The 14,086-nt window shown below is 44.3% G+C and overlaps 1 protein-coding gene across 1 annotated transcript in view; it reads left to right on the top strand.

Annotated features, from left to right (window-relative positions):
* HADHA (hydroxyacyl-CoA dehydrogenase trifunctional multienzyme complex subunit alpha) overlaps positions 1–14,086 on the top strand; it is a 54,905-nt gene extending 40,819 nt beyond the window's left edge. Inside the window, exons 12-19 of the mRNA XM_032271876.1 lie at positions 714–848; positions 3,205–3,376; positions 7,236–7,322; positions 9,766–9,906; positions 10,354–10,422; positions 11,219–11,414; positions 12,888–13,002; positions 13,403–14,086. Coding sequence (XP_032127767.1) covers positions 714–848; positions 3,205–3,376; positions 7,236–7,322; positions 9,766–9,906; positions 10,354–10,422; positions 11,219–11,414; positions 12,888–13,002; positions 13,403–13,694 — 1,207 coding nt within the window. The 3' untranslated portion in view covers positions 13,695–14,086. The remainder of the gene's footprint in view (positions 1–713; positions 849–3,204; positions 3,377–7,235; positions 7,323–9,765; positions 9,907–10,353; positions 10,423–11,218; positions 11,415–12,887; positions 13,003–13,402) is intronic.

The raw sequence follows: 14,086 nt of genomic DNA, 5'->3' as shown, positions 1-14,086 counted from the left end.
TATCATTTAAGGCCAGGCCAAGAGTTCAAGACCAGCTTGGGCATCATAGCGAGAACCTATTGCTACAAAAAACTTAAAAATTAGCCAGGAGTGATGATATGCACCTGCAGTCCCAGCTACTCAGGAAACTGAGGTGGAAGGATCACTTGAACCCAGGATTTCAAGGCTGCAGTGAGCCTAGGATTGCACCACTGCACTCCAGCCTAGGTGAGGGAGCAAAACCATGTCTCTAAAAAAAAAAAAAAAAAAAAGTTGACTGGAAAATAGTCAAAATCACTAACAAGTTCAATAAGAAAAGAGGTTGGTCTTTGCGCATATCACTACAAGTTGGCTTTTGTTCAGAAAACAAAAATACTCACGTTGACTTAAGCATAAACTGGTTGTTTTCAGTGATTCTGAAGCATGATTGAAGATTAGTATAATTCTAACTTCCTTGGTAGACCAGTTCTTTTAGACCTGGTGGGTTTTTGCACTTAACTTTTGAAATTGATTATTTATTAAAGCTGTGTTTTTATTTATTTATTTATTTATTTATTTTTAGGTCACAATCTGTTGCCCAAAAAGCTGTGTTTTTAATAAATAAAATTTATTTGAAACACCTTAAGAGTTGTGCCTGCTTTAGTTGGTTTATTGGATAACTTAGGCAATCTACCACTTTTACTGAAATGAGTTAAGAGCTGTTTACCAAAAGTCATTTGGTCCTTTCCTTGCAGGCATCTGGCTATTCTTGGTGCAGGGCTGATGGGAGCAGGCATCGCCCAAGTCTCTGTGGATAAGGGGCTAAAGACTTTACTTAAAGATGCCACACTCACTGGGCTAGGCCGAGGACAGCAACAAGTGTTCAAAGGGTAAGTCTGCTCTCTATCTTTGCAAGTTAGAATGTCCTTTGTTTCTTGGTTGGTTGGCTTTCGCATGGTTTGGTGGGTTTTTTTGTTTGTTTTTGTCATCATGGATTCCTTTTTCCTGAACATAATGAGTTCTAGTACTTCATAGTGAAGCCAAGTTTCTTTTGATTTTTAGATACCAATTCCTTCTTTTACTTTGTTTTGTTATAGATATTATAGATAATTAACATCCTTGAAGTCTGTAGTCTTTGAATGCAGAAGGGAAAATTTTATCTAGTAGATATTTGTTAATACCATTTACACTTTAGTATCAGTGTGGATTTTGATACAGTTTGCATGTAATTGCTGTATTATTAAGGATTATTGAAATAGCATGACTGTTGAGAAGACTGAGTGAGGTTAGGATGTAAGGAAATGGGTGCCAGGATCAGGACTGTTGAGACTTGTATTTCCTGATGGCATTACAGAGAGAAGTAGTGAACTGATTCCTCCACAGTGTCTGGGGCTTTACAGACTATCTCCATCTTACCTCTGAATTAATAAAGGAGGAATAACATTCTCACCCATATTCCACCTGCCTCTCTCACCGCCACACCCCTACTGCCTGTTTTGCAGGTGAGGAGATAGAGTAGCAGCTTGGCCAAATGGGGGGTTGGTTTTATCACAGGTTTCTGCTCATATTTAATGGATAGGCTGTCTGCAGTTAAACCATCCTGCCTGTGATTTTTAGCTGAGTGAGCTTTTTTGTTTCTTAAATGGATTACGTAGCTTACGCATGTTGTTATCCCTTTTCTGCAGAGAAGCTCACATATTACTGCCATAATGCCAACCAGGAGCTGGCAGATTTAATCATGTTGGCAGATTGTTGTAAGATAACAAGTTATAGTAGAAGATTCTGACCAAAAAAATGACATATGCTGGATAGCAGCACTGCCCTGAAACTAGCATGCAAGCATCCCAAACAGCATTCTATACCGTCACCAAAGTAAGAAACTGTTGCTCTAAAATAGTTCCTTCCCCTAGTCTCTCTTGAATAGTGTCCTGGGTTCCCCTTTTTGTCTTAGAAACATCAGGTTCTGGTGAGTGCCATTCACCACACTGCTGACTTGGGACATAATAGTTCCTGTCCTTTCTTGGGAATAGTTTCATCAGGCGTTAGAATTAGAGCAACTAATGCTGACTGCTGTCGCGATTGTCAAAAACCAAAGAAGGTTTGAACCCATAGTTTTAAGACCTTGTTTGATGTTTTTGTTTCTTTTGATACAGAGTCTCGCTCTGTCGCCCATGCTGGAGTGCAGTGGCATGATCTCGGCTCACTGCAACCTCTGCCTCCTGAGTTCAAGTGATTCTTGTGCCTCAGCCTCACAAAAAGCTGAGACTACAGGCATGCACCACCATGCACAGCTAATTTTTGTTTTTCTTGTAGAGATAGAATTTTACCATGTTGGCCAGGCTGGTCTTGAACTCCTGGCCTCAAGTGATCTGCCCACTGCAACCTCCCAAAGTGCTGGGATTACAGGCCTGAGCCACCACACCCAGCCCTTAACACCTTATTTGAATACTCCTTTGTATTTATCTTGTGGCCTTAATTTTTCTTTTGGTTAGGGAAATTAGTGAATGGGGTTTAGCTTCATTCTTGATTTAGAGGAAAACTCTAGGTGGTTTATTCTGAAGTGTGGTCAGATGGAATCTAAGAGAGCCTGTTTCCCTTGGCAATGAAAAATAATCAGTTAAATGTCTAAAAAGCAGGAATCCTTTTCTGCTCCCTATGGGAAAAAAGAAACCTTGAGTTAATATTTTTTGTAATCAGTGCAATGTATTACTAGCTAATGAGTGGGAAGTAGATGGAGAATATAGGAAATAATGTTTGGTCTCTGCTCTTTAGAAGATTACAATAATACAGAATAACATAAAATTATGTATTTGCTGTAAACAAATATGCAACCATGTGGTCTCAAACACACTTCGGCTGCTTCCCCTGTCATAGGCAGAGAATTACCAGAGCTGCTGTTTTTTTTTGCCATTCTAGTATTTGTGTTGTTTCCTCTTCTTGGCAAATTTAACTGGTTTAAGAGTGATTTAGTTTACGTAAGTTGGGCATTTGGAGGCATTCTGTGGTAGAAAGAATGTGCACTTGGGAGTTAACATGTCTTTGAATTCTAGCACCCTCCCTTATCAAGCTATTTGACCAGAGGTCCCTCTGAGACTCTTTAAACAGCTTAGAAATCTCTCTCAAAATAAGGGTAATAGAAGAACTACTTCACAGAGTTGAAGAACACATGTGTACTGTGGCCCATGGACACTCAATAAATGTTAGTTTCCTTTTCTTCCTATCTAACTAGGAATGTGTTTTTTCTAGATTGAATGATAAAGTGAAGAAGAAAGCTCTAACATCATTTGAAAGGGATTCCATCCTCAGCAACTTGACTGGGCAGCTTGATTACCAAGGTTTTGAAAAGGCCGACATGGTGATTGAAGCTGTGTTTGAGGACCTTAGTCTTAAGCACAGAGTGCTAAAGGAAGTAGAAGCGGTAAGCAAGGGGCTGCTGTACTTGAATTCTAGCGTAGTGAGCAAAAAACACTGAGGTGGGTTTTTTTTAAAGGAGCTATAGGAAACCCATGGCTGCTTTTATAAAAAGGACTATTTGTTATCAAAGTTAAGTTTTTATGTGTGCTTATGCACACTGCATATGTTATAAAGGTCAAGTCTAAATTCTAAAGGAAGAAAATTAAGTAGTTTATTACCATAAACACAGGATTCATTCACCTTATTCATGTAGGAGCTCTGTCACCCAAACATACAGATGACCTCATGGAGGATAGCCAGATGCTTTAAGGTTTTTTGGTTAGCCACAAGCCATAACCAAACCTCTTCAGGTCTAAGGCTGCAAAGGAAATAGGGAGGACAGTTCCTCCAGATGCTTGTTCTGTGGAAATGCTGCTTTGGCCCAGCTCCCAAATGTTCTCCATAACCACCTCTTGAGATGGGCTGACATGAACAAAACGAGTACTTAAAGTGGGGAGTAGGAAGAGTGAGCCCCAAGAAGTAGTAATGGCAGTAATTCAGGCATGAGGTAGGACCGACACCTAAACTAGTCTACAGTTGGATAAACAGAATGTGGGTTACTAAAAGATGAACATGAAATGATTCTGACTTGGCAACATGCTGGGTATAATGAGCAGTGAGCTGTGAGGAAGTAGGTGGTACTCTTAAGATTTCCTTCCATGTGGGGATGGTCTGTGCTCCACTAAGACTGAACTTAAGGCCAGGCATGATGGCTCATGCCTGTAATCCTAGCACTTGGGAGGCCGAGGCAAGAGGATCACTTGAGACCAGGCGTTTAAGACCAGACTAGGAAACAGAGGGAGACCCTTTCTCAAAAAAAAAAAAAAAAAAGTCTGAACCTAAGGGGGTTTAAAAACTAAGGATGAGCAGCTCTGTTGGGGACACATTCCCCTTGTGAGACACACATTCCAAAATCTTTTCCTTAGGCAAAGTGTAATGCTAGATTCAAGTGAGGGAGAAAGTTCAGATGAGGTTGGTGGATCTGTGTTCCATCTGTGCTAGATGACATTTCAACTTAGACATCTAGATGATGTTCCTGGGGCTTTCAGGGCACTGCAGTGGTAGGTAGATTCTCGAAGCATCAAAAGCAGACACAGCCACGGTGGAGAGAAGAGCACTTACTGACTAGGACATGGTATTTGCTTTTGGAAAATCTGGTTTTGGGATGATCAGAATAGAGAAAAGTTGTCTGGGCATAGTGGCTCACGCTTGTAATCCCAACACTTTGGGAGCCTGTGGCAGGAGGATTACCTGAGGTCAGGAGTTTGGGACCAGCCTGACCAACATGGTGAAACCCTGTCTCTACTAAAAATAAAAAAACTAGGTGGGCTAATTTTTGGTGGTGCACATCTGTAGTCCTAGCCACTTGGGAGGCTAAGGCAAGAGAATCTCTTCAACCAGGGAGGAGGAGGTTGCAGTGAGCTGAGATTGTGCCACCGCACTCCAGCCTGGGCAACAGAGCAAGACTCCAACTCAAAAAAAAAAAGAGAAAAGTTTGTTAGTTTTAGCCATTGGGATGCCAGTGGTCAAAGAAAAAAGAAGAGGGATCAAATCAAGAGAAGTGCAGACTAGAAACCAATCAAGATAATAGTCACAACTGAAACATGAAGTGAAGTTAAAGGCAGCAAGGAGAAGAGACAGAACCCAGCAGGCAAGGAGAAGGAAGAGACAAGGATGGTGGCGCGTGCCTATATAATCACAGCTACTCAGGAGGCTGAGGCAGGAGAATCGCGGAGGTTGCAGTGAGCCGCGATCACACCACTGCACGCCAGCCTGGGCGACAGAGGAAGACTCCATCTCAAAAAATAAACAAACAAACATTATCTTCTCTTATTGCCCATAGAACTAACAAAACCCATTCCTTTGAACATTCTTCCACAGACATTAACTCTAGACCACCCCATTTCAGTTATCCTCTCTAGTATCTTCTTATGTCTTGGTGTTCTACTGCTGTGTTTACAATAACTGTCTTCATAATTCTGCGATCCGGGCAGGGCTCTGCAGAGACAGCTGGTGCTTAAGTCCATTAATTTCAGGGCTGGGGTCACTCCTGGGACTGCATTCCACTGGAAGCTGGCTTGGGCACCTCACTGCTTCCGCCACATCTCTCCTGGCCTGTCCTCACTTAGCATCTCACCAGAACTTTGCATTTTGCTGCGCGCTTCTGAGAGAACAAAAGCAGAAGCTACTGAGCTTCCTAAGTTTATTGTCAGGAAGAAAAAAAGATAAATAATTTAAAAAATAAAAAAAGAAGACTGGGCTTCGCAGAGCTAGGTAGACCTGGAACTGGCAAGGTAACATCTGCCCAATTCTGTTGATAAAAACAAGTCACAAGACCAGCTCAGATTCAAGAAAGGAAACGGACTCTACTTCTAGCTGGGAGAAAAGACATATATGTCCAAGGAAGGGCAGAATTTTTGCCAGCCAGCTTTAGAGACATTAATTTGCTCTTCAGAAAGAATTTTGCCACCAGCATTAGACACAATACTATTAAGAAAGTAACCTGACACTGTGTAAGCTTTCTGGCAGTCATGCTGTACCGTCAACTCATACTACTTTTTTTTTGTTGTTAGAGACAGGGTCTCACTCTGTCACTCAGGCTGAAATGTAGTGGCATGATGTAACCTAGAACTCCTGGGCTCAAGTGATGCTCTCACTTCAGCCTCTGGAGTAGCTAGCACTACGGGCATGTGCCGCCATGCCTGGCTAATTTTTAAAGTTATTTTTTGTAGATATAGGGTCTCGCTATGAGGCCCAGGCTGGTCTTGAACTCCTGGCCTCAAGCAGTCCTCCATCCTTGGCCTCCTTATTGGGATTACAGTTGTGAGCCGCCATGCCCAGCCTCCACTCTTGATTAACTAAAATCATGGGATCTTTATCACAAATACTGCCAAGCCAGGTCTTGTCCTTCAAGTGCCTATACAGTTCTTTCCTTTTAAAAAAAATCTTAATGCATTACTTCACCTTTATTGCATTATAATTGATCTTATTTTGTACTCAGCTTTTCAGTGTGTTGAATGTATCTTCCTCGATTCTCATCTCTGTTAAGATTCTGTGTATTCCAGATTTGCACACATTTCACAGGTGTGCCTTCCACATTTTTCATCCAACCATCTGAATAAAAACATGAATAACTGGGAGGCGGAGGTTTTAGTGAGCCTAGATTGCACCACTGCACTCCACCTTGGGCAACAGAACAAGACTCTGTTTTAAAAAAAAAAAAAAAATGAGTAAGTTGGGATCATGGCCAGAATGCTGAGACAATCTGCATTAGAGACTATTCTCCAGGTTGATAAGGCTAATAGTTAATAGTATTCATGTACTGTAGCTGTAATTACAGTGGTATACGTTTTTTAGTAACACTGTATAAAATGAGACAGCCATGCACATTTTGGCTTGTTCTTATAAAGGTGAAGTGGGGGAGTGTTTCATAAGCTTCCAGACTCCAGGGCAGATCCAAACAAGAAGAGGAGTTGACACCCATGCTGGGTGTTGAAATGAATAAATTGGGATTCAAGGCTCTTTTCAGTGTTTAAGCTGTTTTATTGACCCAGCTGCTGAGATGTAGTCTCCAGGTCAAGATAAGGTGACCTTATGATGGGCCATAATTAGAGGGAAGGCTGAATGGGAAAAGGAACAAGGTCAACGTATTCCCCAACACAAAAGCCCCTGGGTGACCTGCTAGTGTCTGGGTGAGTGGCATCTACTGTCTGAGCAGTTGGGGGTGAGAGAGTGGGCTGGCCCAGGTGTCACTCGTTAGCTTTGCTGTGGCCTCTAGTCATCTCCCAGGCCTACCTGACATTCCTAAATGCTTTTCCCTGCAGGTGATTCCAGATCACTGTGTCTTTGCCAGTAACACATCTGCTCTCCCAATCAGTGAAATCGCTGCTGTCAGCAAAAGACCTGAGAAGGTAAACTCGGAACAAAGAAAAACCCTGAGATGTTTTATTTCTTCAGATTCACCGATAAAGACTTAGAGCTTGAGTACAGAAGAGACTGGTGTGGATTATGAAGTGGCTGCCGGTGGTTCCTAAACACCAGACACGTAAATGCTAATCCCATGACTAGTGTGAGATGCAGGAATAAGTTAAGTACAACCAAAAATATCCTTTCCAAGGATCCCAGATGGGCATTATTTTTCAGGTCCAGGATATAAAGCCTACCTGTATCCTACAATTAGGCATTGAGGGACAGGACCTAAAACAAGAAAGGATGCTCCAAAATAATCAGTTCCGCTACAGAGCAGAGTCAGTGACTGTTGGGAGCAGGTTTGCTTCCAACTCCAGATAAGGAATGGCAGGAATGGCGGGATGTATCTGCCTGCGGGTTTGCTTACACCTTCTACCCAGGACATGAAAGGGCTGGGTATAGAAGCACTTTCTGTGAGTATTTGGAATGATGCCCAGAAATTTATTTTTGCTCTCAACCAGAGTAATTAAGGGGAAGTGAAATCATTCAAAGAAAAGTAAAACAACTCACTTCTCTGGAGAATACCAGTTAGCCTCCGCTAAGCAGAACCAGCCGAAAGTAGGCAAAATAAAAGAACTTTAAGCAGCTGATAGAGTTAACACAAATTCTGTGTACTGAAAACACAAAAGCCTATTTATTCCTACTCTTCTAGCTTGCTAATGCAGGGTAATCTGGTTTCCTAGCACACAGCAGATTAGAAGTGATGCAGGGGCCTGACAGAGGCAGGCTCAATGATGGCAGGAAAAAGGTCACAAAAGAGAAGTGGCAGCTGTAGTCTACAGATGGACAGTCTGGCCATGTCACATCACTCAAGGCACCTGTGTGACATCTAAAATCAGTACAGGTGATGCTGTTGCTGTTCATTTGATGCTAACCTCTCCCCACCGTCGGAGCTGAGCAAACATCACACTTTGCAGCTCTGGCCTCCAAGTATCTCGGATAGCTTTCCTTACCTGCTTGCCTTACGTTGTTCTTTTAATAGTAAGGCCAAAAATGCAAAGTAGGGTGACCAGCCGTCTTGGTTTGCCTGGGACTGAGGGACATAGGAACCTCAGTGCCACAATTGGGAAATCCCCAGCCATCTAGGATGCATTGGTCATCTTTGGCACAATTTTCTGAGTGATATAAATGTATTTTGCTGGGGTAATGATTATATGGATGTATATGCAGTTGTCAGAATGCATCGATGTGAACACTTTTAAGATCGGTGCATTTTATTTTGTAGAAATTCTGTGTCACTAAAGGCTAATTCCTTTTGCTCAGGAGTACTGAGTCTGAATCAGGTCCTAAGTATTTCAGACGTAAGTAAAAAAACAGTTTAGGGGTTAGAAGCAACTTTTGGATTGGTAAGTTTACGTAACATTTAATTGATCTGTGTATTCCACAGTGGCACTGGAGACAGACGGACCTGTGATGGAATCCCACCCCATCATTTGCTGACTGACTCTGAACTACCAACCTCTTAATCCTTTTTTCCTCATCTAGATAAGTAGGCTGACCAGTTCGCAGGGTTGTAATGGATTAAATGTAAGGAATAAGTGGTAAATGTATTGAAGAACAGGTAGATAATGAGCACTTAGAAATTATAGATATTACTTGTTGTACCTTATAGCTAAAGTGGAGGGAGAAAGCAAAACTATAAATTGCTGAATTAGACTTCTTTTGCAGTTCTGTTGTGAAGACCATGTAACTGTTAGCTTAATGAGGCAGTTCTCTGAAACCTTAGCATGCATCAGAATCACCAGGAGGGATTATTAAAACAAATCTGGGCCCCACCCGTGAAGTTTCTGATTCAGTAGGGCTGGGCTAGGCCTGAGACTGTGCAGGCCTAACATTCCCAGCTGATGCCATTGCTGGTTGGGCCGGGTACGACACTTGGAGGAATTGCTGGTTTAATGAGGCTTCAAGTGCATCTGATTGTTGAGGAGTGTTAAACCTAGTATCCTGGTGGTGAGACCCATCTGTGTAAAGTGCAAATACATCTCTGACAGTCCAGCACATTAATTCTTCTGCCTGCCCCATCCTCCCAAAAAATGGATCCTCTTACCTAAACCATCAGTATCATTCATCTAAGTGGAACCTTCATCCATTTTTCCCCAATAAATCTAGTTTGGCCTCAAGCTGTGGTTTTGGCACTGATTGTTGGGAGAATCAGATGTCTGTAGTGAAAAATTTAGAAGTAAGTGGAAAAGGAGGATTCCAGTATGCCCTCCCTAAACATACTGATCTTTTATTGAAGATCCATGGAACCAAACTACTCAGCTATGTCAGGCAGTATTCCTGTATCACAGCCACCTTTCTTTCCAGTGTTTTCCTAGCAGAGAAGGAATGTATTAGGTTCATCGGCAATCCTCCAATCTGTCGGCTTTTGGTTCCCCTTGCCAGGTGATTGGCATGCACTACTTCTCTCCCGTGGACAAGATGCAGCTGCTGGAGATTATCACAACCGAAAAAACTTCCAAAGACACCAGTGCTTCAGCTGTAGCAGTCGGTCTCAAGCAGGGGAAGGTCATCATTGTAGTTAAGGTAAGGGGCTGTGTACAGATCAGCAGTTTGAAAAGTTCTAATGAAACTCCTTTACCTCCAGGCTTGTTCATAATGATCTGGGGCAAATGACTAGATTTTGATATGATTTTCTCCTGGGTTGTCTCAGGATGGATGGTAGTATTGACTGTCCCACTGAGTCAAGGTGGGAGTGGGGAGTATCTAGGGTGTGTCAGGGTTCTCTCAGCCATCCCAGACCTTGAAGGTGACCATGAAACTACATGCTGTTGTTTGATTCCAACCAGACTACCCCTAGTATAGCTTCCCCTGAAATTTCATTTTTAAGGATTCTGATTGAGATTTTAAGTTACCTTAAGTTTTACAGTGACTTTCAAATGATTTTGAAGTGACCCTGGGAAAGGTAGAGTGTTTCAGACTCTGGTAGTTCCAGCAGCAGGGCCAGTGAGCTCATGTTCCCTCCCTTGGCAGGATGGACCTGGCTTCTATACCACCAGGTGTCTTGCACCCATGATGTCTGAAGTCATCCGAATCCTCCAGGTAGGTATTGCTCTCCAGAGTATTTGAGGCATCTTCTACTCCTTCAGTCACTCCAAAACTCATAATGTAAAGGTAAGGACCAAGCTTCCTTCTGATAAACCAACTCCTGCTCTTGTCCAGGAAGGTCCCTCGTGCCCTATCCCTGCACGAGGGCAGGGAAGTGGGAAGTTGGGCTCATACTGCACCGAAAGGGGCAAAGTTTTCCCTCTCCCCTGCAGCCTGTCACTGTTTTGGCAAGCCAGAGGCCCCCCCAGCCTGTCTTCTGTGCTGTTTCTGCACCTCTCTGAGGCAGGGACCATCCAGAACAGGGCCTGCTTGGTCCAACTGGTGCTGCATCTGTTTCTGCAGCACACAGACCCCTCCAGTAGCCATCGAGGTCATTCTGGCAGGAAAGGAGAGGGCTTCTGCTCGCTGGGCACTTACCCAGACTCGGGGATCACAGGGCTCTTAGCACTGCTCTTTGATAACGTTTCTTCTGTTGGTCATGACACATTCAACCGTCTGTCATGGAATCTCTTTATTATTGAAATTCAGAAATGCAAACAAGAAGAAAATGAAGAATTTATTCATCTCTAAACGTCTTAAAGTGCTGTAGATTAGAGAAGGCTCAGACTTTCCACTTGTGGCCCCAAACTTGTTTATGCTTCCTTGAATGAAATAGCACCAGTCCTGAGCCTGGTCAGGTGACACTCAGAAGTGGGTTTTATACAGGCAGTGTTTGGAGCCAGTACAGGGACCCCTCTAGGGGGATTTGGGCTGGCCTTCCCCTGAGGTCCCTGCTTCACTTCCTTTTCAGGAAGGAGTTGACCCGAAGAAGCTGGATTCCCTTACCACAAGCTTTGGCTTTCCTGTGGGTGCCGCGACACTGGTGGATGAAGTTGGCGTGGATGTAGCGAAACATGTGGCAGAAGATCTGGGCAAAGCCTTTGGGGAGCGGTTTGGAGGTGGAAACCCAGAACTGCTGACACAGATGGTCTCCAAGGGCTTCCTAGGTGAGTAACCTCAAGGAAACATAACTAGCACCATTAGTTACAAAGTTCTGAGCAGTTTCCTGAGACCAAAGAGTTACAGAAGCTCTCATGGAGGAAAGTCTTCTAAAGCAAACTTTAGACAGAGCACTTGTCATTGGAGATTTTTTTTTTTTTTTTTTTGAGATGCTCTTATTGCCCAGGCTGGAGTACAGTGGTGCAATCTCGGCTCACTGCAACTTCCGCCTCCCAGGTTCAAGCGATTCTCCTGCCTCAGCCTCCCAAGTAGCTGGGATTCAGACATGCGCCACCATGCCCAGATAATTTTTAGTAGAGACTGGGTGGGGTTTCTCCATGTTGGTCAGGCTGGTCTCAATCCTGACCACAGGTGATCCACCCACCGCAGCCTCCCAAAGTGCTGGGATTACAGGCGTGAGCCACTGCACCCGGCCATCATTGAAGATTTCAAAAATGATTTCATGAGTCAGGCATGGTGGCAACCAGTTATGGTCTTAGCTGCTTAGGAGGCTGAGGTGGGAGGATCACTTGAGCCCAAGAGCTAGAGGCCAGCCTGGGCAACATAGCAAGATCCCTTCTCTTTAAAAAAGAAAAAGATTTCATGAGAACCTTCTAAGGGCTAGGACTATAGATTATGGACAAAAGGCAGAGTTCTACCCTTCTAGGGCTCTACCATCTCCTGGTCCAAGTTATGCCAGATGTACAAGCATTTTTATTCCCCCCCGAGACAACAGTGCAGAAGCAAGCTCTTCATCCAGGCTTTGCCACGTTGTCTGGCACCTGTGGGGAGAAAGTATAAGCTCAAAATACACAGTATACAGTTGAGGCCCACAGAGAGGTAACTTTCTCTCTTGGCAAAATAGCAAAATCAGCATTACAGCCTGGGTGTCCTACGGCTTGGTGTTGCATGTCTGGATGTTAAAACTCACCTAGGTGGCCTTTCTCATCCAGGTACACAGATGCCCAAGCTCCAGGTCACAAGATCCTCCTTCTCTGCCTACTCTTCTGACAAAGACTAATTTGCTAGGGTTAGCTAGCTAGACAAATTCAGGAATTCAGAAGAGGCCAGAGCTTTACAGTAGACCTACAGAGACAAGAATTCTCAGGCCAAGTTTTTGTTTTTGGGGTTTTTTTTTTTTTTTTTTGAGACAGTCTCGCTCTGTCGCGCAGGCTGGAATGCAATGGCATGATCTCAGCTCACTGCAACCCCCACCTCCTGGGTTCAACCAATTCTCCTGCCTCAGCCTCCCGAGTAGGTATGACTACAGGCTCCCACCACCACACCTAGCAAATTTTTGTATTTTTAGTAGAGGTGGGCGTTTCACCATGTTGGCTAGGCTGGTCTCGAACTCCTGACCTCAAATGATCCACCCACCTCGGCCTCCCAAAGTGCTGGGATTACAGGCATGAGCCACCACTCCTGGCCAGGCCAGGGTTCTGAGAACAAATAGTAACACTCCCTTTTCTTGCCTCTTTTAGGTCGAAAGTCTGGGAAGGGCTTTTACATCTATCAGGAGGGTGTGAAGAATAAGAATTTGAATTCTGACATGGATAGTATTTTAGCGAGTCTGAAGATACCTCCAAAGTCTGAAGTGTAAGTCCATTTGAATGGCTAATGCCTGGAAACATACGTTTCTTTGATACCCCAAAGCTTCCCAGCCCCTCTTCCATTTCCATTTTTCCAGCCCCATCACCCTCCCAGATCTTTGTCATGTGTGAACAGCTGACTGTTGTTGATGTCAAAAGGTATTGATTATCTTCTCAGCACCAGGCCCTGTTCTAGGTGCTCAGTTTCATGTTAGTTCAGGGAAGTTACTCTCCACTTTTTCCATGGGAAAGTGTGGCCCACCCAGGCAGCATCTTCTCTGAGGGCCAGCACTAACCCGCCCACAGAGCTCCCCGTGCACCCATCCCGACCTCCATTCTGCATCTGCAGCTCTGGCTTTTCTTCCCTTTTCCTCTCTTTCTACCTAAACATCTCTTTCTGTTGGCAGCTCCTCAGACGAAGATATCCAGTTCCGCCTGGTGACAAGATTTGTGAATGAGGCAGTTATGTGCCTTCAGGAGGGGATCTTGGCTACACCTGCAGAGGGAGACATCGGAGCCGTCTTTGGGCTCGGCTTCCCGCCCTGTCTTGGAGGGCCTTTCCGCTTTGTGGATCTGTATGGCGCCCAGAAGCTAGTGGACCGGCTCAAGAAGTATGAGGCTGCCTATGGAAAACAGTTCACACCCTGCCAGCTGCTAGCTGACCATGCTAACAGCCCTAACAAGAAGTTCTACCAGTAAGCAGGTCTCATGCCTCACTCAGTCAGTGCACTAACCCCAGCTGCTGGCAGTGCTGGTTCTCCAGCAGAGTGGCATCTAGATTTATCAGAATAACGAGAAGGAAGACAAACCCCGGCATTGGGTTTGCTGTTTGCTTCCCAATTAAAGTGCCTTTAGCCAAGACGACCTCTCCCTCCAGGTGAAGTCTGTGAATTAGAGTTTGCACTTCCTATTGGAAGGTGGAACCCACTATGCTCATTGTGTAAGTCCCGAGGCCTAGAGTGGCAGGCAAGAGCCATCTGGAGCCATCTCTGTGCCTGTGCCTCCCAGGGGGCCAGGGTGGTCAGGGGTGGTGAGGGCAAATTCTGCACCCAACCAAACACATAACAATAAAAACCAAACTCTGTATCAGC

Source organism: Sapajus apella, unplaced genomic scaffold (assembly GCF_009761245.1).
Source record: "Sapajus apella isolate SASKATOON/1434 unplaced genomic scaffold, GSC_monkey_1.0 scaffold258, whole genome shotgun sequence".
NCBI lineage: Eukaryota > Metazoa > Chordata > Mammalia > Primates > Cebidae > Sapajus > Sapajus apella.
This window is presented reverse-complemented; position numbering and strand designations above follow the sequence as displayed.